This window comes from Myzus persicae, unplaced genomic scaffold (assembly GCF_001856785.1).
Source record: "Myzus persicae strain clone G006 unplaced genomic scaffold, MPER_G0061.0, whole genome shotgun sequence".
Lineage (NCBI taxonomy): Eukaryota > Metazoa > Arthropoda > Insecta > Hemiptera > Aphididae > Myzus > Myzus persicae.
The window spans coordinates 242,119-265,713 of record NW_019104056.1 but is presented as its reverse complement, the minus strand read 5'-3'; the positions used below and the strand labels follow the sequence as shown (position 1 = coordinate 265,713).

General features: G+C 28.2%; 1 protein-coding gene across 4 annotated transcripts in view; it reads left to right on the top strand.

The window, feature by feature from the left end:
• Positions 1–4,897: 4,897 nt before the first annotated feature.
• The window catches only part of LOC111038134 (cytosolic carboxypeptidase 1-like), a 51,602-nt gene continuing 32,904 nt past the window's right edge, over positions 4,898–23,595 (top strand). For 2 of the 4 annotated variants that reach the window (XM_022321089.1, XM_022321088.1), the window contains exons 1-11: positions 4,902–5,276; positions 9,251–9,398; positions 11,641–11,723; positions 19,145–19,214; positions 19,291–19,446; positions 19,506–19,637; positions 19,708–19,842; positions 19,921–20,070; positions 20,158–20,370; positions 20,982–21,147; positions 21,459–21,542. In XM_022321089.1, the coding sequence (XP_022176781.1) occupies positions 5,091–5,276; positions 9,251–9,398; positions 11,641–11,723; positions 19,145–19,214; positions 19,291–19,446; positions 19,506–19,637; positions 19,708–19,842; positions 19,921–20,070; positions 20,158–20,370; positions 20,982–21,147; positions 21,459–21,542 (1,523 nt within the window). In that variant the 5' untranslated portion in view covers positions 4,902–5,090. Of the gene's footprint in view, positions 5,277–9,250; positions 9,399–11,640; positions 11,724–19,144; positions 19,215–19,290; positions 19,447–19,505; positions 19,638–19,707; positions 19,843–19,920; positions 20,071–20,157; positions 20,371–20,981; positions 21,148–21,458; positions 21,543–23,595 lie in introns of all 4 variants that reach the window. The other 2 variants (XM_022321091.1, XM_022321090.1) reach the window with 2 other exon arrangements.

The window sequence follows — 23,595 nt, the reverse complement described above, 5'->3', positions numbered from 1 at the left end:
AATGGAATATATTATAGATACAACCTTGCGACCAGTAAAGGTAAAAGGCTAGCTCAGAGGCGCACACAATAATATTGTGTACAGACGAATTTATTATATTAACGTTGGGGTTGATTTTACTCGAGATATTATTATTTCTGAGCAAAAATATCTTTAGTCGGCACTTTCACGAACCTGTTCGCCTAGCTGAATGTGTGTAATCAATTGTGATTTTAACAATATTTCATGACATTTAGTGTTGACGTGAATATTAAATGAATAATAATTATTACTGTTTAGTTTCAGTCTGCAATAGTAAGTAATCATCATTCATCACAGTCATTACGGTTCGGAGAGGTTTTTTACTCAACAAAGGCACTGTATTATTACTAGTAGGTACGCAGGGGCGTGCTCATGAGGTGGATATGAGGTGATGAGTGTCATACTCATATCATCACCCATTGGGTTATACTATATTTGTCATATAAAATAATATACCCGAGAAAAATGCAATAAAAATATATTTACCTCTACATGACGTGGTCTGAGAACAGTAAAAAGTGCATACCCCCCTTTCCAAAAAAGCTGAGCACCCCACTGCTTAGTGCGCAACAACAGTTACTAAGTTTGATATAATAATGACTGTGGGGGTATGTAATACTATACTATTAAATGACAGACACAAAAATTGTGAAATAATAACTTACCAAAGGATATATTATCGTACAGATGGAAAACAAATGTACCGAAATCATGGTATTGTCATTTGTCGTTACTCGTTCATGTAAGCACAATCTCGTGACTAGTAAAGGTTTGTGCAATGATAAAAGGCCTGTTGCAATAGTACGCGTTGTGGGCTGATGATTTCATTTTTATCGTTGGGGTACATTTTATACCTTAGAGTCTAGGTATTATTTTTGTGAAGTGAAAATATCTTTGATATCATGATATCGTTGATATTATAACCCTATTTTGTACAATTGATGTTAAAATGGTCTGATCATAATTATTGAACTTAGCTTGGTGACTTAAGTTAAAAATTTAGAAAAATTATAGCATGGTGAGCACGTAATAATATTAAAGTCTACAACTATCGTCGATGAAATAGTGTGTTACTATAATCAAGTGTTTTTAAGTCGCCAACCTATGAGCTAAATTTATTATCATCGTTCATGGGGTTGACTTTACTCTAGATGTCATTATTTGTGAGTGAAAATTTGTTTAATAGGTACTTTCACGAACCCGATAATACATTATCCCGATTATATTCACCTAGCTGAGTGTGTGAAATTGAGTTACTTTAATTCGTTTCGACATGAATATTGAGTATAATGCGTGACGCTACATACAATAATTATTATGCAATTGCAGCATCAAACATTTTTTGATCGTTTTTTTTTTAATGCAGTTATAAATGCACTTATTCGTGTTATTGGGTTGTATTACGAAAGATTATCGGAATAATATGTAATTAAATCTGCAGTAAATAATTATCCATACTTACGACTGTCGGCAATTCCTTTTTTTGTCGATCTTATCGTAATTTTCTTTTAGGCTAACCTTAGAAAAATGGCTTACGACAAATGCACACACATTTCACTACCTACTTCAGTATATTGCTTGTCTAGCTGTAATTTATTTCTATTCAATATGGCTATTAATAAGGCGCAAAAATGTATGCAACTCAACTTACACTTGCCACTTTAACAATTCTTTTATAATAGATTTTAATTGTAACGTTATACTTGAATAATACCTCAGCACAATTTGAAAATACGAATTACAATGATAATATGCACCAATAACTGAATCTGTTGTTATAATAAAATGTTATTAGGTTTATTATATTTTTGCATGAGATTCGATTTATGGATTGCGTGCATACGTACATAATTAATTAAGCGTAAGTACTAAATTAATAATCCAATTTTTTATATTTGAGTGCTCATTTAAATTATTTATTTTATTTCACTATTATATTATTATTACACTAAAAAATTGAATCATGTTTAGTTTTATTTAAATCATATTATTAAAGTAGATACCTATACTAATAATTATTATTTGATATTAATTGGCAATTTAACCAAACCACTGATTGATGATTAATGATCATACATATTAGCTTATTAGCAAATAATTGCACTATTGCAGCATCAATAGCTACGGAACGCATACAATTTAATAGTTATACATTAAACTAAAAGTTAAGGTCATGACGTCACGAAACTTAAAATAGGTACACCGAAAATATAATTTTTCATCGAAAAAAAGTATAATATTATATTCAATCAGTATTTCGTAATTTCGTGGTCTCGCTGTTTTGAGATTTTACTTTTAAACGCGATGCATTAACATTATGTAAGGACAACTGCTAAGTCGTCTTCGTTTTCACGAGAACTGGAAAATGTCGTACTGCATTAACGTTTCATTAAAATCCGGTTTTCGTGTATACGATATTTTTTTCGGCTTCGTCCGACGCAGAGAAATTTATTGTTAAATTAGGTAGGTACATATCGTACGCCATTTTATCCTTGGCTTGAGAAAATTCTGTATACACCGGTTTTACGAACGTCAGAGCACTTTGCCATCCTGACACCATGACTCATTTCCAATTATTGTTTAGGAGTATACTGTTAACTGGTTTATTTTTCTTTTGCCTAATTATTCATAAGTTACCATTGCCTACTCATAAGTTAAGTCAGAATTTTGAGTGGTCTTACTTGTAATTTTTCGAGTTAGGACTTAACGGAGCTTTTAAATTTTTACGAATTCGTCAACATAGAATGCACATAAATAAAGTTTATACTATAAAAACAGTAGAATGTTAGTTATACCTACGTATTTGACATTTGTTAACGGTTTTTTCTGCCTATATATTTCACCTGGGGACTTAAATAAATATATAGCATCAATATCATAATATTTTGCATGACTGCAGTATACCTACATATTTTTGAAATTATTTACGTTCCGAATCCAACATAAAATTATTCATACGAGATATAATACAAGTTCGATACTGGTACTGCACATCATAAACACGCATTCGCTGTGTCCTTGGACTAATATTTCTTCTTTTATTATAGAATTAAATACAAAACATAAACATTATACTGTATTATTTAGGACAACTATTTTTTACATTAAATTAGAATAGGTAGAACCAATCTTTTTTTTGTCATTGTCTTATATACATCAATATGTATAGATTCCAAAGAATCAGATATCCATAATTATAATGACATTAAAAGTTTTTTTGGAAATTCATTCAAAAATTGAAGAAACTATCTAAACCTCTCCTTTTTACATAAATTAATAAACTATAAAATACTATTCAGAAATAAAAGTAAAACCTAATTTATAATTAATAAAAAAAAAATCCAAAAAATAAAGACACTTATATAGTTTTAATTTATTTAAACAATTATAATAATAAATTGGATTCTGCATTCATCAGCTAATAATATGTATTATGTCAACTGGTAACTTTATTAATATCGATATATTTCATTATTTAATTATAACTGTAATTATATTAAAATTGTATATTATGTATATTCTTTAATGATCGTTGTACATTATATTTTATTTTTTAGATTTTTTATCATTACGTATTGGTAATTATTACCTAATAATAGTTGTATTACGTTGATATTAATTTAAATAGTATTAAATAGTAATAATAAATAATAAAAAGCCAAAAAAAGATTTGTATACCAAATTTTATTTTAATATCTATGCATATTTCATATACCATATACCTACACTTAGCATGGGAAGTGGTTAAAGACGAGATAAAAGTTAAAGTTAAGTTTATTTTAATTTACTTTAACTTAATTTTTAACTTAACTTAATTTTATTGAAATTAACTTAATGGTTAATACATAACCATTTTAACCAAATCCGATTTACATTAGTTTAAATAAGTGTTTAAATAATAAATATAATACGGTTATTATTGATGATGCTACACATTTACCAGTAAACCATAAATTACTGGCTATTTATGTATATAAAAATAAATAGTAAATAATTTAATAGTTAATTGTAAGTTTCAATTCAACTTTGAACCTAACTGAGTTTACAAAAAAATTAGAGCAACCAAAACTTTAAATTTTTTGAAATGATTTCTATCAACTTAACTTAACTTAATAAAAAATTATCATTAACTTGTTTAGGATTGATTAACACTGTACATATTATCAATATATTGTTATGATTTGAAATTTAATGGCTTGAAGAAATAGTTAGTACAAGTTTAAAGTTGTATAACACGACTATAAAACTATGAGTATTTAGTAATAAGTTATAACTTATTAATCTCAATAATATTTAATATCATGACCTTCAAATAATGTTTATTTTAGTTGAATAATAAACAATTTTGAAATTATCTCGTTTTTAAATGTATAATACAGACCATTTCGTTGTAGGTATCTTTACGGTGGTATATAACCATTTTTATTTTACTTCAAATCGATGTTTATTACATTTTATCATCATCCAAACTACCAGCCATCCAACCAGTTACTTGCGACTTGCGAGTTTTTTTTTGTAATAAAATTGATACACGTTGTATTGATAATTTAATACTATATTATCATTATAATATATTAACATAGGGTTTCAATGCCATCTATATGATCAGTCCATATAACTGTAAACTGATTAGAAAATAATGAAATATGACGTTGATTAAAAATGTAAGACTTGCCTTTTCAACGAATTTACCAACTAATTTATAATTTATTTAAAACAATCGAAGTAGATTATAATATATTGGTACCTTTGTTAATCGTGCAAGTGTTGAATAAATCGAAATATTATACTCACAACACTGTGCTACACAGTGCATTCGTGTGAAAGTGTTCCATACGTTTGTTCACTATGGAAACGCGTCGTCATTGTAGTCTTATGTTTGATGGGGATCATGCAAGAACTATAACATACACACGAGTCATTATTTTTTACAGTATTTTTCAACCATAGTAACGAGGCACGTTGTTTACAAGACCACTGTTAAGTAATTTATAGTATTTTATTATCTATGTTATTAGTAAATTAATGGTATTCTAAGTACGGAAATATAAGGGTCGGACATTTACGTCATGGCCATCAAGAAGAAAACCATAGGTAGGAAAAACAAGAAAAAATTGACAACAAGCAAACGAGTTAACGAACAGCCAAGAGTGTCCGTAACGTACAAAAAATTTCGTTTAACTTCAACCGTAGCATCTGGTAATAGGGTGGTCGCAAAGATGGAGAAATTCCAACAGCCAATTAAATCTAAAGAAGTAAGTGACAAAATTAATACCTTTTTAGTTTTATTTGCTGTCGGATTAACTTCATTGTTGTTGTTTTTTTTTGTCAAGATTATCATAGTTATTTTTTATTAGGTTATTTCCAATATATATGTTTGTAAATTTGAGCCAGTGTAACATTTTTTAAATAATTAATTAATACTGAAGTGTAGTTCTTAATTTAAGAAATTAGTAATAAACCTAAATATTAGTAAAGAAAAATATTGTATTCGTCAATTTCTTGATAATAAGGTTTAAGATTAGAGTGCTATCAATTATTATAGGTACCTACTTCAAACTGTAAATAGTTGTAGTTTTTTTGGATTATGAAATTAAGAAATATCATTAGTTTCATTTTTGAATTATAGTGTTTTAGTGTTTTTTATAGGTATTAAAATCAATGATGTGATGTACATTATGTAAGCACAAATGCATAATGATACATAATTGTATTTCATATTATTTTATTTCGTTGAATAATAAAAAAAGTGATTACGAATAATGAACTAAATCATTATTCTTTTTTGTATGTACTGAGTAATTTACCAATTCGTGCTCATCCATTTTTTTTTCAATAATGCAATTATTCAAACTCTGGTTTTTGGAATTTTTAAATGATTTAATAACTTAAAGGCCATATTTCAATTTTTTGAGATAATTTTGTACTAATTGAGTAGTTGATACAAATTTCTGTTTTTCATGTGTAAATTATATATATTTTTGAAAATGTTGACGAATCAAAATCAAAATTTGACCGAGTAGTATTTGAGTTATATAACTTTGTGTAGAGGGTAATATTATTTTGGGTCAACAATAATGGATATTGTACACATATGGTGATTTTAGGTGGAATTTGGGTGGATTCTGGTGGAACTTTAGTAATTAATTTTAATATTTCAACGAATTGACATTTATAATTTGTAAAAATAGTTCAAGTATTAAAATACTATATCTATTACTACATCTAGTTTATACATATGTCTAAATTAATTTTTAAGGACCATTACCCTTGGAACAGCATTTTGATAATTAAGGAACCCATCAACAACTTGTTTGATTTTTGAATTAGGTTTAGGTACATTAAAATTTACGAAAAAATAATTATAATAACCAATCATATTTTTTTTTAATTAAAATAAAAATCAATGTTTGGGATGCAAACTAGAAATCGGTTAATTATATCAATCTAAAGCGATAAAATTCATAATAAGAGGCATTTCAATAGAATTGTAATCTTTGAAATCGACCGGTAATTCGAGTAAAACTAAAAAAACAAAAAATCCAGAGAGAAAATTATTAATTTATATATTTTATGGTTAATTACTATGTTTATAATTATTTTTAGTGATTATGAACAAATATTATATTTAATTTAAATAAATTGTATTTAAACATGAATTCAAATTCCATAAGGAACCAAATGTATATTATATAACATAATGTAGTGAGATTAAAATTGAATGTGACTTTTGTTGTACAAAGATATTTTTACGTACAGTGTTTTATATATAGTGTTTAACTTTATTTCGTCCCAAGATTTGTTACGCTGTTGGAGACTGAAAAAACGAAATGATTCGAGTACTATAAAATGTTATAATTTTTACGACATGTATACTCTTATTTTTAGTTTTGTGTCTTCTGTTTTATACTTACACAAAATCTAATGATATAAGTATATATTAAAATATGTGAAGTCATAATATGACGGCCAGCAATAGTTCATCATGTGGCCAAATCAGATTAATACTATCTTGTACAACATTTGTGACGTATGTATAGTGTATACCTACTTCTTTGTATGCTATTGACTGTGTTTTAAAAGGAATATTTAAACTATTTTACTCGATTTGTAAGATACTTAAAATTATGATAATGTATTTGTATTTTGTTAAAAGTTAACATAAGTGTATTGTATAGTTACATAATACATATTATATAGCTAATTTTCATTGAATGAGTTATCAATCAAAAAGTCTATACCGTAACAAAACCCATTTAAATACGTAAATAGAATATACTTCGGGTAATAACTATGTACACAACCCAAAAAATAGGGTACACTCTATAAATAAGTTACTTATATTACTCAGTACTCTATACATATTTTTGAATTGTTTTTGCGAGATATGAGACTAAACAGTTGGATCATAAATTCCTATAACTTCAAATTTTTTACTTTTGTATTTTACGTATGCACAACAGCTTAATTTTGTTTACTCTGTTTTTGCGTTGTCACGGTATATTATGTATTTGTGTGGACACCATAAATATGTAATAATTTTAAACCCGAAGCTTAAATGATTCCACACAATAAATACCTAACATAATGATATAGGTGCTTTATCGTCTTTATCTCACTTTCATTGAAAATGTTTGAGATAGCTTTATCGCCTTTATATTATGTTTTTTTTTATTTTTAAATCGTTTTGTCGTTAAAACATGTTGTTCAAATCTATCGATATTATTATTGGGAAAACGACGATTCACCACGTGTTAACATTGTTTTTGTTGTTGTGGGAGTAAAAAAGAAAAATTAAACATTATAGTATAGTATATTACGAGTGCGCATTCACACGCTGAATTAATTTTCTAAAACGTTATTTCAATCTCTGGTGCCGGCGCCGGTCGATAAAACTTAGACGAGCTTCTAATATTATATATACGTACTTGTTGACAAGCGGCAGTTATATTATTTACTGCAGCTGTACATAATTTGTAAATGAGAAAAAAAACAACTCGCACAACGACAACAATATAGTAATAATAGTAATAGTAATGATAATAATAAAAAAAAAATCCGACCAACGTCCGTCATCGTCGTTGCTGCAGTCGTCGATTTATAGCTCTAAAGCCGCGCGGTGATGAACTTATCCGGACGGACTTGGCCCCGGTCTAGTCAGTCTAGTATTATATTAGTCGTATTGTAATCGCGTAATAATAACAATATTATTATTATCGTGATTATTATTATTATGCACAACCGCCGACGGGAACAGCAGCAGACCCTGTGAGAAGCACACGTGACTCGTCGTGAGAAGTCACGGGTACAGCGCATACGACGTAATAATATGATAGTATACAGCGTGATTCACCGACCATCGTGCTCAACCCTCGTTTTGTCTCGATAATTATCACGAATCGAGTGTTTTATAATAATATGGTCAGGTGCAGTTTATCAGGTGTTTTATATAAATATTAATTATATAAATTTTATTCTCAGTTGGTAATTTTGATTTTTCGATTATGGTTCAATATATAAACCCTTTCTGCATATTCTGATTGACAATAACCGTAAAAAATGAGGTTGTCGTTTGAAAAAAAACCACAAGAAATCGGTATCGCCAAAGCCTATACTTCTCTTATTAGTAGCATTAAGTAAAAAAAATCTAAGAATTTCAAAATAAAGTGTAAGTAGTAATTTTATAAATCAGAATTCGAACAAGTGGCGCGACATCATAGCTACGGTAGCTCTTATCAAACGACGAAAAGGGAATGAGCATCGTGTTTGGCGTTTATCACCCTGTATACACGCGGGCGCGCGCGCGCAACGACATCGTATATAGTACCTATATACCTACGAACAAACGCTGCCTCGTTATTTTGGCAGTCTGGCCGAATCGGTCGTGCCGTTTGCCAAACCGTCGTGTCGCGGCCGTCATCGTCGCCGTCTGCGTCCGTGTCATTCACGATTTTCACGTTCGACGAGTGACGTTATTATTATAATTGTTCGTCCGTCGCCCTTTTCCATATCGGCGATTTTGGTTTTCCGAATTTTCCTCACACCACCAACCACCCACCGCCGCCGCCGATATTTCGTTTTCGTCGTCGCGACTTGTCGACAACACCGTCGTCTGCACGTCGGCCGTTCCCGAAACAGTATTAGACGGTTGTTGGTGCATCCACAGCATTATTATTATATAGGTATATTGTTTATACGATTTGTTTTTCTTTTCTTCGACGTACCGAAGAACTCCAAGACCATGGTCATCTCCGGCGACGATCACGTGTTGGACGTGCTACTAGACCGGCTGGCGCCTCTCACGGCCCACACCACCGAAAACTTGGAGAAGATACGGAGGATAGCACACAAGATAAACGGCCGGGTCAACAATTCCGGTAAACTTTTTTTCTTTTATCTGTACTCTCACGTATAACATATATAGCTGGTGCATCACAATATTATAATGCACTGTGCATACTGCAAGTCACGAATCCGACTAGACCGTTTGAACGTCTCAAATCAGTAGACGCACTGTGTGTAAACGTTAACTTTTCCGCCCTTAGTTATTTTACTCCCTATCCATCATTAATTTTTAATAGGTCTTATTTTATGAATCAAAATTTTAAATGCCTTCACCTTTGGCGGCCGTCCACCGCTATAAGTCTGACCACTCTCTATGTAAACAATACAAGTATATATTCAATAAACGATGGTATAATTGTTATAAATAATTATAATTTTAATTATCAGTAGTATTGTTTATAACGTAATATGCATTTTGCTGAAATTTTCAGTAAACAGTTTTTATTTAATTTTGATCGTCGTTAAATACGAATACTTAATCATAATGAACAACGTGGTCCAAAAGTTTAACGAACTCAATGTAAAAATAGTTGTTTTATAAATCATAACATATGTGTATCGTACCTATAATCTAATATACATACTAATTATTATTTACCAACGTTAATCAGTATAAATTAGATTCAGGATTCCATATTATTTGGACTCGTGGGTATCATTTTAAATTTATATTTTTATTTACTTAATTTACTTTCATAAAGCGATAAGAACGATTTTAATTTAATTTAATAATTCGACTATTTGTTTACAATTGCTTTTGAATGTCTACTAAATATCATTGTAGAATATAATAAATATTTTGTTTGTACCCGTAATTTGATGTTACAGTTAAAATAAATACGTAGGTCGTATTATTAAAAAACTAGATTAATTAATTTCAATCTTATTTTATATAACTATAATATACTACGAGGAATGACGATAACAAAAATGTCACCAGTTTTCATGTCATAGTTTTGTTGAAAGTATACCTAAATGTTTACTTGAAAGTTAACATTTGATAAAGAATAATCGTTTATATCTTCTTTCTAAAAAAATAAAAACTTTCCATAATTATAAATATATATTTAATAATTTAATAACAAATTTATTTTAATAATTTAATAATAAATTTATTTTAATGTATATGCAATTTCGTTTAAATTAACAAGAAAACCCACTTTTGCTATGTAGTATAGGTTTCTGAGATGGGAAAATCACTGTAAACGAAAAATTATTCTGAGTGAATTAAACGGTTGCATTAGTATCCATTTAAAAGAGTAGTATATCTTGTATGAATATATTTTTGTATTATTAGTATTTAAGTAGTACTAATTGTTGTCAAAAATATTTCTAAATAATTTGTTGTTAACTATTCATCGTATAAGGGTGTGAATAGTTTCATGGTATAAATACCACACGATTAGTCTAAACATATTATCATTAGACTGTATACAAAAATTAACTATAAAATAAACGGTGAAAGGTACTAAGTCTGTTTTTTTTTCTAATCGAAACAAATTAACTCGTTATCTATTGTTTAATTATAAATGTTGTCTAAAATTTGAACTTAGAATGCTTAAAAACATTTTTTGTACCTATGTTTTTCAATATTTTTAAATTTCCGTGAGAACTTAAAAGAAATATTATATAAATGTTCAATTCTTAAGCATTACAGTTGAAAATGATTATGGATCTTTGACTACAAAACATTTTTGGGATTTCGTAGAACCATGCAAACATTTAAAAAATGCTTATATAAAAATGGTGCTATTATATTTCAAAATTTAAAAAACAATCTATGAAGATCTTTGCACCTATCAATCTTTTTGATCATGAAAAAAAATGTGTAGGTTTTATAAATTAAAAAAAAATACATATCCCTAAGACGATAATTTCAACCAAAAAGTACTAAAATAATTATATTTCAAAAACTATATCATGTTCGGAATTTGCTAATACATAGTAGGTATTTATTAATTTCATGACATTTTTTGTCTACGATTATTCTTTCTTGACAAATTAGGTAAAACAAAAAACAAATCGATTTTGTCAAAATCGGTGTTGTCTAAGTATTTCTGTTTTCTCGCAGTTCTTATTTTATTTTTCCAATAATTTAGAAAATTATTAGGAATTTCATACATTGCTTTAAAGTCACCCTCTATAATATATTGAAAACACTTACTTGTTGGTGCCTTTCAATATATTTTACTTTTAAATAATCTGACATTTTTTTCTATGTTACACATTGAATTACAATTTTGATCGAAAGAATAAATATGTTTTTCATTTTAGATAAAAATGTCAAAGCTAAATCATTGAATATCCTTCGAAAAACTAAATCAGAGCGAATGGTGGATATCGTGAAATTATTTGAAGTAAGTATTAACTTGATTTCTGAGAAAAATAATTTAAAATACAAGTCATTTTTTTTGTTTGAAGTATTTTAAACAGTTTAGACATTACTTTATGTAAAACCATTTGATAATTTTAATTTTGTAAATGATAAAAGTCCATAAAATGTATTTATATTTTGTATTTACTAGTACGTTGTGTAATAATATAACATTTTATTAGAAAAAACACTTGTATTTTCTACTTTTTGAAAAATATCCAATAGTAGCAGTCTTTCAGTATTAATACTTGGCACATAAATTTCTTTGTTTGGTAAATTAAGTGTTTAATTAGTTATAATTTTTAAGTACATGAAAATACTTAAACATTAATATCCAGTTAAATCTAGTAAAATTTAGTAGTAACTTTTTTATATCATCTTGACAAAATTACATTTTGTTATGAGTGTAATGTAGTTAAATTGTTGATAAATTAGTATGTGAATTTAATATTTTATCAATGAATCATAGAGCTCGGGCTTTTAAAAATTACTCTTCCTGTATATTTTTAACCAACAAAGTGATAAATTGTATTTCTGAAGTGTCAGTATAATTATGGTAAATGACCAATTAAATGTTTTATTTTTAAAATTGTCATTATAAAAGACTTAGTTCTCTATTAAAACCGTCGTGTTTACAATTATTGTATTATTATGACATTTAATCCATTAACACTAATCACTTCTAGAAGATAACGTAGGCATCAATTGTATACCTAAGGCTATTTATTTCTAAATAAAAACATTTTCAAAAATGTAGTGCAATATTAATAGAAAAATAAAAACATTATTTGAGCATTAAAATGTTAAAATATTTATTTATATGTTTCTTTAAAATCTTATTTAATCAATCCCCATCTCATATATGTAAATACGAGTGTTTAAAAAATTGAAACACGTATTTTCATTTACCTAGTGTTAAAATAGTTAGTAACTTAGTTTGAAGTATTGATAAGTAGGAAGAGGTTGGAAGTATACATTTTAGACGGATATATTGTCCTGCTGCGAGCTTCATTGAATCAGTGAAACGAAATATCCAGTATTTAATAAAAAATTGTTGTGATCTTTTAAAAAAAATTTAATTAGTTAATTTTACACTTGAAATGTTTTTATGATTTCATCCCAGAAGGCAATCATACGGTAAATATAAAAACATTGTAATATTTAAAACATAATTATTTCAGGTAGATTTTTAATTTATTTATAAATTTTAGTCTTTCTAGAGTTAAGCAAAAACAAAAAATAATGAATGTACAACATTACTTTGTAACATTATTTATTATAGGTACCAAAATATATTTATGACTTATGATTCAGTTATTATTTACTTCTTGATTCTTTATTTTTTCTTCTGTTCTAACTATCTATTCAAACAGCCCCCCCTAAATGTTAATAAAATTAAAAAATTGTTTTAATGTTCTATGGTATTCGATCAAAAACTAAACCACCGCTGTGTAAAAAATTGATCAGCCCCCCCTCGAAAAAAACTCTTGACTACGCCACTGATTCAAAATATTATGCGACAAACAACAATATTTTTATATCACTAATAAAGTACCGGGGAAACTATTATCAGCATACAATTCAAAATATAGTTTGAACGTTTAAAATATTTTGGTTAGGTTATTAAACGATGATTCTCGTTTTAACATAATTTATCAATCTTCCTAAAAAAAACCAGTAAAAACAATGTGTCGAACATCGATCGAATAGTAAAAACAATTCAGGTTAATAGATTACAACAGTAGTGGTGCAGACGAGAGCAATGTCATAAATCATAACAATATACTTCTCCAATAAAATGTAGATCTGAAATTCTCAAAGTATTTTTTTCAAGTTCCTACCTACCACTCATCTATATTTTGAATAGGTCATGTACCATTAATGACTAAGAATAGAACTATTCAAAATTGTAATACAGTTTTATTTTAATAATAATCAATAATCATGTATATGAATGTAATGATTAAGGTACATTTAACAGTATGTTTAGGTGTTTAGTGTCTATTTACACAATCAAATAAAAATATTTGATCCGTTACAGACATTATTTTACAGTATTAAATTTTAGGCTTATAGCGTACCACCGTGTAATTTAATGCGTACCACCAGTGGTACGCTCAACAACTACTGTTTTAGAACCGCTGGCGTAGATCATGTTAAATGTTTATTTAGTACAGGACGTTGCACTATTCGAAAAACATAATAATATTATGATATAGTGAGGGATTTCGGTTTCGTTCCTTTAATATTATTGTGTAATATATACTGTTTGCCAATGTTGGCCATTACGATAAACGTCAGTTTACCAGGTGCTTATTCCCGGTTATATATACAGACCGAGCAAACGTTCATCGGATACGTTTTTTATTTTATTTTTTTAAACGCGCTAATTAAATGACACGGCTATTGGCTCGGGACCACACAAACACTCGAGCGCGTCCGTGTTCGATGGCCCGAGGCTTTTGGTGTTGACCACTATAATAACGTGCGCGTGTTTTGCAACGTCCGAGCCCCGAGGGTAAGGAAGTGAGTGGACGACGATACAAGTAAATAATAACTGTGTATTTTTAGTGGTGTCTCTGCAGTGATATAGGCAGAAGGACGTATACCATTAAAATTAAACTTATAAATTGCAGTCCATTCTCATTACATATTACGCGGAACAGCCATCACACAGGAAATCTCACTGAATCCGCCAAAACGGAACAGCCTTGGCCAGATTTAAAACGCTTTTCGTATGGTAAATTACTGCGTGATTGGCTGGGCACGAAAAAGAATCATAAAAAAAAAGAAAATTTAGCATAAAAACAAACAGTTAGGCACGCCTTGGTGGTGCACAGACCGTGTGAGATTTTTTTCACCTAGGGTGGCAATAATAATAATATTAATGATAAAGAAAGAAAATAATAATATTCTATTTTGATAACGTTTGGGATTTTTGACGGTCGTGTTATAAAAGTACGTGCGTAAAAAGCTTGAGGAAAAAAAACTATATTGCCTGGCACGCGTCTCGGTCATATATTTTGCATGTACTTTTAAACAGTTGCATTATAAATTAACTGTAGTTCGATTTAGCACGGTCTGCGTTATTTTCAGCATGCAAAGGTTAAGGGTGTTCTATATTAATGTTGATATTATGCATAAACAACAAATTATGATAACAAACAAACGTTTCGGTATCTATTTATTCATCGGAATATTTTGCGATTTTACATAAGTATATTATCAGTTCCGATGTATATCATATATTTCTATCTATTATCTAGTCCACCTATTTTGTAAGACCATTAAATTACTAACTAGATGGTATAGGGTTCTAAATAATACAAGTAACTGAGTTATAGAGTGCCCCTTGTTTTTGTGGATCTATGGTATTTTTTAGTAGCACACAAATATAATACACTGTAAAACATTTCCAAAAGTTTTTGAATTGAAATTATAGTATGTAATAATGAATAAAATATATTTCATTAAAGTACCTCTCTGTAACCTGTATTTCATTTAATATAATCTTAATCATATACATCATATACAATGATCTAAGAATATAAAAGTTATAGTTTGATCACAGATGTCTATATTATACTAGTTAAAGTACTCACGGTGTTGCACAAATAGGAAATAGTGAAGCCAGATTTCAAGCGCTTATCACATGTCCACCATATTGCTAGTTTGCAAAACATTTCGGTTAACTAAACAAAATGTATTAGAAATAACATTGTTTTCAATGGTAAAATGAAATAATTTATGTAAGACAGGTATTGAAATAACAAAATACAATACTAAAAATACAATACAAAACAATACTATAAAATGCCAATCAGACAACTAGGTTTCAACTAATGGCGCGTGTTCGCTATTTAGTAATAGGTGTATTGAAATCTGTGAGTTTGACATAGCATATATGTACCGATGATAGGCACTGGAGCCAGGGCCGAATTATCTATAAAGCAGTGTGGGCAACTGCCTGTGTTGGTGGGGAGGGCTCCGCGCACCTAGAAAAAAATATGAAAATGTTTCATCCAGATATCTGGTGAAAATTTAATTTGAACTTATATTGTACTGGTACTACGTATCACTAAGGTTAAAATAAAATATATAATATCATAAGGTTGGCAGTAATGCCAGTACTGGTTCGCATGACAAAGAGCATTGGGAGAGTCCCCTATTCTTTGGATACGTTACGTAGCGTACTTTTAACTTTTATTATAAATAAAAGTTTTGAAACACTCTTTCTGTAATTGCGACTTGTGAGTTTTGATACTTAGAACTTAAAAAAGGATGAAGTTACTGATATGGTTCACCAGGCCATGACTGGAGTCAGTGTCTTAAGAAGTACTCGTACTTGAAAATAATCGAAAAAGTGATTGAATTTTATGTTTAATTTACTGTTTATGTGAATGAAACTTGTTTAATTTTTTTTTACTTTTTCAAAATAAACTTTTAGTCAAAAAATATATTACAGAAGTTTTAGGCTCTAAAGTCAGTATATTTGTAATTATAATTATTAATTATTGTCTACTTTGCCTACATCATACATGCAATAAATATGAAAATGTGTTTGAAAATAACATAATATATATAGGTACTATTAAGTCATTTATTTCAATATTAAAACTTTTTTAGTTGTACAGGTTGTATAAAATAAACAGGCAAACCTATATATTTTATTATTTGTTGAAAATCTTTAATATGAATACAAAGTAAATTATGTAACATTTGACTGAAATCGCTTGAAAACTTATTTTAAATGTATCTAGGTAAGTATGATTATTTACATTTTGATACACATTTCATACATGTTTCATATATATCATATAATTGTATGATACCTAATTTATTGTCGAGTTGATATAAGATAAAAATTAATTATTCTTGTAGTCTTATTTCGTCGAGCTTAATGAATATAAGTTTAAAAACTTATCAAGGAAAACCCGACTTATTAACTTATTCTATAAGGAAAATTATTTTAATCGTGATTCACTAGGACACAGTGTAATTATTATAAACTGACTGGTTTACTGAATTAAACATTGTAAACTATCGAATAAACCTATATAACACTATGGAGTTGATTTAATTTCGTTTTACTACCTACCGATGTAATAATATTATACCTAGGTAATATATTTACTGGTAAATCCTATAAAAGTTACAACTTGCGCTGTTAACGTTCTATTCAATTTGATGTGCGTTCTGTATACGGGGTAGGTAGGTACTAGGTAGGTATATTGTATATATTATATAGGAATCGATTTTCGTGTCAGTGGCCAAATGGGCCTTTTGACGGCATTCAGTTATAGGTTGAAGAAAATGTTTCACCGTTCTTAATGAACAAAATTACATTTGGTTTTCCAAATCAATAACGCCCATAATGGGACGGAATCACGTCATGCCGAGGTTCGTACATGGAGACGTATAATTTGTGCGTGTATAGGTTAATTTAACACTCACACAAACACGCATATCATAATACATAAATATAATATATATAGGTATGTATATGTGTATACTGCATATATATTATATACCTATCTTCATAGTACATATTTTACATAAGACATGTTATGATACGTTGACGTTAAGTGAACCTGTTACATGTGATGTTTACATTAAGTATGATGCGAATTATACTATACCGTGTGCCGTGAGCGCTTTGCAGAATGACATTTAGTAAACAAACAAAATAATAACATTGTCACGTCATTATCACGTTATGGCTGTTTTATTAAATTGAAAAAAGTGTTTATAATTACAATAGGTGCGCGCTCATTACAAGAGTGTAGGTATTCAACTCGGATGTAGACGAGGGAGTTTGAACATAATATTTCTTATTAGTTATAACTTATAACTTATTAAGTAGGTACTTACGTACTATATAATATCATACATTTTGAGAACCTAATGTTGTGTATACGTTTCGAAATGAGCCTATTTAATAAATAACATTCAATGATAGGTTCATATATTTTTGTGTTTTATCAATGACTGTAATATATTTCACAATTCACACGATACAATAACTAAAATATCGACCAATCATTTTTGAAACATAACGACAAATGACCTTATACATGCGTAAGCTATACCTAAAATGAAAAGTTTCTGTATCAGAGTAGGTCTGAACAACAAAACCAGGAAATTGTATATACGGTTACACTGTTTCTATTTTTAATGAACTTCTAGTGAAATAATATAGGGTAACGAGAGTTTTTGGCATCTTGTAATATAATTCTACATTTTGTATTTATCATTTGCGTCACTTCAAACGAAAAAAACTGTTTATGGAAAATAAATCTATAGTTAAATTTATTATATTCGCCAGTAATAATTTAAAGTAATAATAATGTTTTATTAATTAATTTTGTTTTTATTAAAAATAGTCTGATACAAAATTAAAATCAAAATTATTACAAAATATGTTCTGGTTAATTTAATACCAAACACGTACATATTAAGTTTAAGTAGATACATCTCACATACGCATTAGTGTCTTACGTAATTTTTAACAGCTAAGACTTCATAATTAATAGTTTTTCTGTGACGAAAAACATGGATAAATAATAACCATAAGATTCAATTGGTTTTCTTTGACTAGTAAGCTTTGGCTCTACTCCAGTAGGTTAAAACTTGAATCTGAATTATAGCATTTGGAAAAATGTCAAATTTTGGTTATTTGGTTTAAAATATTCAAATAATATTACAAGATTATTGTTAAATGTACTAATTTTATTATTCTTAAACAGTTATTATAACACTGATAAGACAAATAATTTGAATCTAATTTTACATTTTTACAGTTGTGTTTAAAAAAATATAAATATATTTTGTTTTTATTTATTTTAGTATTTTATAGGAATAAATTCCGGGAGTTCTTAATACCAATATCAGTCTAATAATATTTCAAGAAAATTAAAAACACAGATTTTTCAAAAATACACAAAAGGAACCATTTTTATTATCAATGTATCAGTTGTTTTTATATTTAAAAATATCTTCAGATAGAGAGAAAGTCTTAAATTGTTCTTTTGAATGAACTTCGAAAAAAAGTTTTCTCTGAGGAATTATGATATTGAATAATTCGACATTAGCTATAAAAAAATGTTTTCAAGGGAAGAATATATTGTAATGGTGTGTGGAGGTACTGTTCAGCTTTCAGCTAATTAAAATTTTTCGGGACTTTAATGGGATTCTGTGCTTAGAATATATCAATTTTTAATTTATATATTTATTTAATAAAATATGTTACTGGAATAAGTTAGTATAGTTTCTCTGATCTCCATAGATTCTAAATACGACATTTATATTGATTTACATTTTTTTGAAGTATTGATACTGAAATAATGTGCTATTTTAAAATGTTATTGTTATTTTATTTAATACTTACTTACTTTGATATTCCAGAAAACTAGAGATAAATCTACATGTACGAATTTAGCAGCTGTAATACATGCTTGCATTGCACCAAAATCCGGTAAACACAAATAACAACTAAGAATACATTTAGTAAAGTTGTACGAAAAATGTATAATGTAATGAAATGTATACAGGTCAAACTAGAAAATCATTTTTGAAACAACTGGTAGAATTAGAAGCAACAAAAATATTTATTAAGTCAATAATGGATTTGCAATCAAAGTCTGTAGGATCGCCTGATGTACTTCTTAATGAATTAGTGTTTATTCTTGGACAACTCTCACAAAAAGGTAATTTAAAAAAAATGAAGTTAAATTATATATTTTCTTAAAATTTGATTTGTTTTAAGATAGTAAATTTTCAAAACACGCCGAAATGTTGAATGCCGCAAAAATGTTTCATCAAAATTTAAAAAACAACATTAAAAATGTTAAATTTATCTCTCCGTTATTGAAATGTTTCAAAACAATTACGAAAAACGGTACGTTAATTTTTTAATTATTTAAAATCATGTATTATTGAAATAATATTTATTCACATCGGATTTTTAGAAGCCATTGTTGGCGTGCTTCTTAGGGATAGTTTTTTGTTAACTCTCGAAAAACTACTAAGAGAAAATAATAAGTATTTAATTAAAAACAAACAATACGTGATTCTTGTAATTCTAGCAAACATAACAAAAAAAGGTTAGTTGATTTGTGCCCGTATCCAGATTATAATTAAATAATTATTATTTTTTATTTAATTTAATAATGTGTTTTTAGTTACAGAAGAGAATTGCGATAGAGTTATACGTGCTGGCCTCATGCAATACGTCTTGGACGTGTTCAATATAAAACTTTACACTGCCAATAAAGCTCATCCTAAAATATTTTCATCCGCATTAGATGTGCTCGTTCATATCTCAAACACTAGTACGTTTAAGACTTAGACGTTTACAATGTACAGTTTTGACTTATTTTTCAATGGTGTAAATTTTTATTTTGTCAATGGGTTTGTAGATAATGGACGAACCGCACTGAGAAAGTCTAACAAATTCAATGTGTTGTACCAATTTAGCGTTCGCTGCCCGGAAGATCAGGTTTATAATTCTACTATGTCAAAATTGTGTACAGTTATAAATGTATGTCAAGAAAAATTATTACTTTTACCTTTAAGTACAACACAATCAGCACTCGCCTTTGGTTTAGGAGATATAAACCTCAACGATAGTAGTAAGTTAACCAAAATATTAAATGCACAATAAATAGATTTTAAATTGTTTTTGCTAAATTATTAATTTCACTTAGACTTCTTTACTTCAAAGACATATACAAAAAAGTATATTATATATAATATATTTACTTAATGAACATAATACTTAATACATTTCTAGTGCCTAGTGATGTATGGATAACATTTGATTAGTTAAACATTGTTTGCTGTCCAATTTATTTTAGAAGTGTGTTCACCACACTAGATTTGGCAACAATATTATTTCATACGCTTATTATATTTGCAAAACCACTTACATATTTAAAGCTGACAATAAGAAAAAACTATTTAGTTATTATTGCCACTTAACGTTTTGAGTTCTAACTTTTGAGATTTATAAATAAATTGTTATTTGTTTTAATATGTAAATCTTATTAGAGTTTTCTACTTACGTAGTATTCATACCTATTATTTATATGGTTGATGATTGTATTTGTTACCAACTAATATAATTGATTTTAAATTTTAAATTATATAAGTTATTATTATAAATTGTTGTCAACAACATAATTGTATGTTGTTTAGTTAATATTTGTTTACTCATCCGGTAAGAATTTATTTGAAAATTTAGGTTCAGATAAATATGCTGGCTGTGACAGTGACGACAGTGATACAGATGACATTGAAATAGCTGTAGTCCAAAATTTGATGGAGCCTTTAATCGTCCGAAAACCTGAATCAGTGAAATTTGAAATACCCTTTAACTATTGGAAAGATCGTGATGACCTCATATCAACGTAAGAACGTAATATATATCATTCACAATAATTATTTATAATTACGTACAAAATAATATTATATTATGTGATGGAGTAATAATACCGTGTATTATAATGTATGATTATATAATGTACCTAAATTGCATACCCAATGCGCCGTTTGAATAATTTATGTACATCAATAAATTTATTATAACACAAAGTTGTAATGTATAATAATATATTCATCATTATTATTAAATTATTACTAAAAACTAAATTATTATTATTTACTGTTAATTTAAAAAAATATCCATTCTTTCACTTTATGAATTTATTTAATTGTATAGGTATGGACGTTTATTTATAGAATTCAACAACGAAATACCAAAACATAATTCAGCCACCAAACTCAAGTCGAATAAGTATTTAAAGTAAGTGAAATTTAGAGCGAAAATAATAATCATGTAGAGATTATTAAAACATTGCTGAATAACGGTTCACTTTATTTTAAGTCACTGATTTATTTATCTATTCATGAGTTATATTCACAGGTTTATTTAGTGAAGCTTAAAAGAAAAAAGTATTTACGTATGCTTATAAAAAAGCCAACATAATATTTTATAATGTTCAGTGTAAGTTGGGCTCATTTGTTTGTACTATTATATATTTTTTCGTATGATCAAACAATGCGAAAGTCTCACGGCACCACCCTCACACTTAGAGTGTCACCACCTTTGCCAACACTTCAATGTTTTAATAATTATTTATCTCGTCTAGTCTTGTCTTATTCTACCGTCCACACATACTACACATTTGTCATACTAATATTATTTTGTTTATCATCACCATGGAGTAGCTACCGGCTAAAGTCTTACCAGGCGATGTGTGGGGGAAAAATTATGGCTTGGAGACTATCAAATATCGATTAGAATCTGCTCCCTTGAAATATTATAATTTATAATTTATGTGTCATTGTATATCTGTTTTTATTTAACTATTATAATTTTTAAGTATTGGGCTGGTAAACGACACATATATTATTATTATTATTATTATTATTATTATGTTTACCAGACGGATTCTAGAGGAGCCATTGCTGTTTTTTTTTTATGAATATTAGCATACCTAATATATTATTATATAATTATAATTTTATAATTTATAATAATGAAATTATTGTAAATGTCACGGGTGGTTTTTTTTCGTCTCGCCCTAAATACTACTGCTATTATTATTATTATTATTAATAATAATCACAACAGTTTTTATTTTTTCTGTACGAGTTTAACGTCCGTTTGGCATTCTCAGCAGCAACTTAATTTTATTCTAATACTAATACAATATTCTGTTATTCGATTATTTGATTTTTATTGCTGCTATTTATCTTCATACGTTCCTAATTGTATTCTAAGATCCATAGTGCTCCTGGCTACTCTGGTTTCAGGTCTCGGCTAATGGTTTACGACCTTGCCCAAAATGACAGCCGACTACATGATCTTCGATCTAGAGTTGCCCTTTTGGCAAATCACCGAATGGTCAAGCGATATTAAATTAAATATTAACCTGAAAGTGAGGAGTTGTTTTCATTGGACCATTACATTTCAGACATGATAAAGGCGCTATAGTATGATGACGAATAAACGAAATTCTATATCTGAACTGTTGAAATTTGCATGCATTTTCATATTTTTATTGGTTGGTAAAAAAATTAGCTGGTCTATATCAAAATTTGTTTCATAACCCAACGATTATATATAGGTACGTCATTTTATATAGCATATTTTTGCAATTTTAGGGCATGCATTAGGATTTTGTACAATTTTAGAGTTTATTTAAGATTTTGTAGATTTTAAAGACATTTTCAAGTTTCAACTCAACGAATTAATCACAAAATAATTATTCAAGATTTATGAATATCAGCATTAGCAGTCTGTAAAATAAATATTTTTGTTTAGTTTTCAGATGAAAATAAATTCAAATACTGAAATACCACACATTTTTTTATCAATTATTTAAATCATTTTCTGTATATAATATATAAAAATAACTATTTAATTAAAAAAAAAAATATAAATATCTTTTTTTTTTCTAGGCAAAGGGCATATTTTGCTTATTTTTAGGGAATAACTGCATACATATTTAATAGGTTGTAACGAACACGACACTACCGCCGACGGCACACTACTCACCGTACTACAATCATCCTCACGCTAAAATGTTACAACAGAGTGCGCGCAAGGGCAAAGTATTTTAGATCGCGATCATATTTTCTCAGTTCATATAGGAATAAGTTTAATTATTCAACAGTATAAATAAGAAACGTTTGAATATTGTATATTTTCATATGAAATATTAATTCCGCCCCTATCATTCTAAGACATAATCAATAAATCCCGACAAACATATGATGCGCCCTTACCCGTCTACCATGGACAACCATCCCCAAATATATATAAAAAAGCTTACGATATTCAGTTCAACTCA